The following is a 1627-nucleotide window of genomic DNA, read 5'->3' on the forward strand; positions in this document are numbered from 1 at the left end:
CACCACTTTATATCATATCTGCTTCATCATCACTGCTTCTGCTTCTGCTTGTGGCTTCCTCTCCACTAACTGTTTATACGTCTGTTTTGTCGCCGTCGCAACTCGCGGTTTCTCTCCTCTCCTCCTCTCCTCTCTGGCTGTGCACGCTGTAATGACTGAGGCAGGAATGCTGTTGCTTTTATATAGGCCTCTAAAAATAACTCACCCCCTCACTGCCATGTAGGGCCGGACTGACACCCTCCCTCAGCCAATAGCGCCTCAGCTCCTCCCATAGCTCCGCCCTCTACCTCACTCTCAGCGCCTCCTTAATTGGACGCTAGTGACATCATCAACCCTATTTACCTTATTAGGTCACGCATGAAATTGATTGACAGCTGGCTCCTCCTCCCTCCTTTGCTTTCCCTCTCTCTCTCTCTCTCTCTCTCTCTCTCTCTCCCTCGCTCTCCCCCTCTCTCTCTTTCTCTCTCTTTATCTCTCTCTCTCGCCGGTCGCCTGGATTGCAGCGGGGTCCAGTCTGCTGCTGGAGGAGCGAACCTGGCAACCTGGCAGCGTGTACGGAGATTGGCAATCTGGCAATGCGGAAATAGATCTGGCACCCACCAACTCCCCCCCACCACCAACCCCCCCCCTACCCCACCGATCCCGAACTGAGGAGAGAGGCGTGACAGAGCGGAGCAGAGAGGAGAGGAGAGGAGAGGGGATTGCATTGACAAAGATAAAATAATCAACTTTCTTTTTTCCTGTTACCTTTTTTTTTTTTTTTTTATTAAAGTGCGCTCAGGTGCGCTCATCCGCACCAGCTGGGTCTCCCCTCCTCCTGCCCAGCGTTTGTTTTTTTTTTAATTTGTCAAGTCTGAGAAGAGGAGAGAAGAAGTGCGTTTTTATATATATCTATATAGCCTATATATCGTTTGGATTCCGTACTTCTTTACTGACTTTTTTTGCATCAAGCATGGATGTGTTGGCGAATTACAGTATTTTCCAGGAACTCCAACTCGTGCATGACACTGGCTATTTCTCAGCGATGCCTTCCCTGGAGGAGAACTGGCAGCAGGTCAGAGATGATGCGGGCTTTTTTAATCTCTACTTCTCTTTATTTTAAGAAACTGAGATGAAATATCATAGCATGTTATCATGTGTGCGCAGGGTTTGATTGTGTTTACTGTGTGCGCTTTTTTTAAGTGTTGTGCATCAGTGGAGCGCTCCGGAGCGGAGGCAGCAGCTTCAGTGTAGTTGCGTCTTTTTTTTTCTTCTTGCGCTCACATGGAGCACGGCGAGGTCCGCTGACAGGAGAAAACACACACACACACACACACACACACACACACACACACACACACACATACACACACACACACACACACACACACACACACAGAAGAATTACGCACACGCCCTTTACTATAAACCAGGGGTGTCAAACTCATTTTAGTTCCACATACAGCCCAATTTGATCTCAAGAGGGCAGGACCAGTAAAACCATTGCATAATAACCTATACATAATATATAATATATATAATACATATGATAACTTTATTATAATAAACCATCTAGGGGAACCGTGGTACGAGATACAAATAAAATATCTCCAAGCCCACCGAGGAAAGAAATGTCCTTCAAATCTGA

The 1627-nt window shown here is 47.0% G+C and overlaps 1 protein-coding gene across 1 annotated transcript in view; it reads left to right on the plus strand.

The window, feature by feature from the left end:
* The first annotated feature begins 952 nt into the window (after positions 1–952).
* klf7b (Kruppel-like factor 7b) overlaps positions 953–1627 on the plus strand; it is a 68635-nt gene continuing 67960 nt past the window's right edge. The window contains exon 1 of the mRNA XM_053328678.1: positions 953–1054. Within this exon, the coding sequence (XP_053184653.1) occupies positions 953–1054 (102 nt within the window). The remainder of the gene's footprint in view (positions 1055–1627) is intronic.

The sequence above is a fragment of the Scomber japonicus genome, chromosome 11 (genome assembly GCF_027409825.1).
Source record: "Scomber japonicus isolate fScoJap1 chromosome 11, fScoJap1.pri, whole genome shotgun sequence".
Classification (NCBI taxonomy): domain Eukaryota; kingdom Metazoa; phylum Chordata; class Actinopteri; order Scombriformes; family Scombridae; genus Scomber; species Scomber japonicus.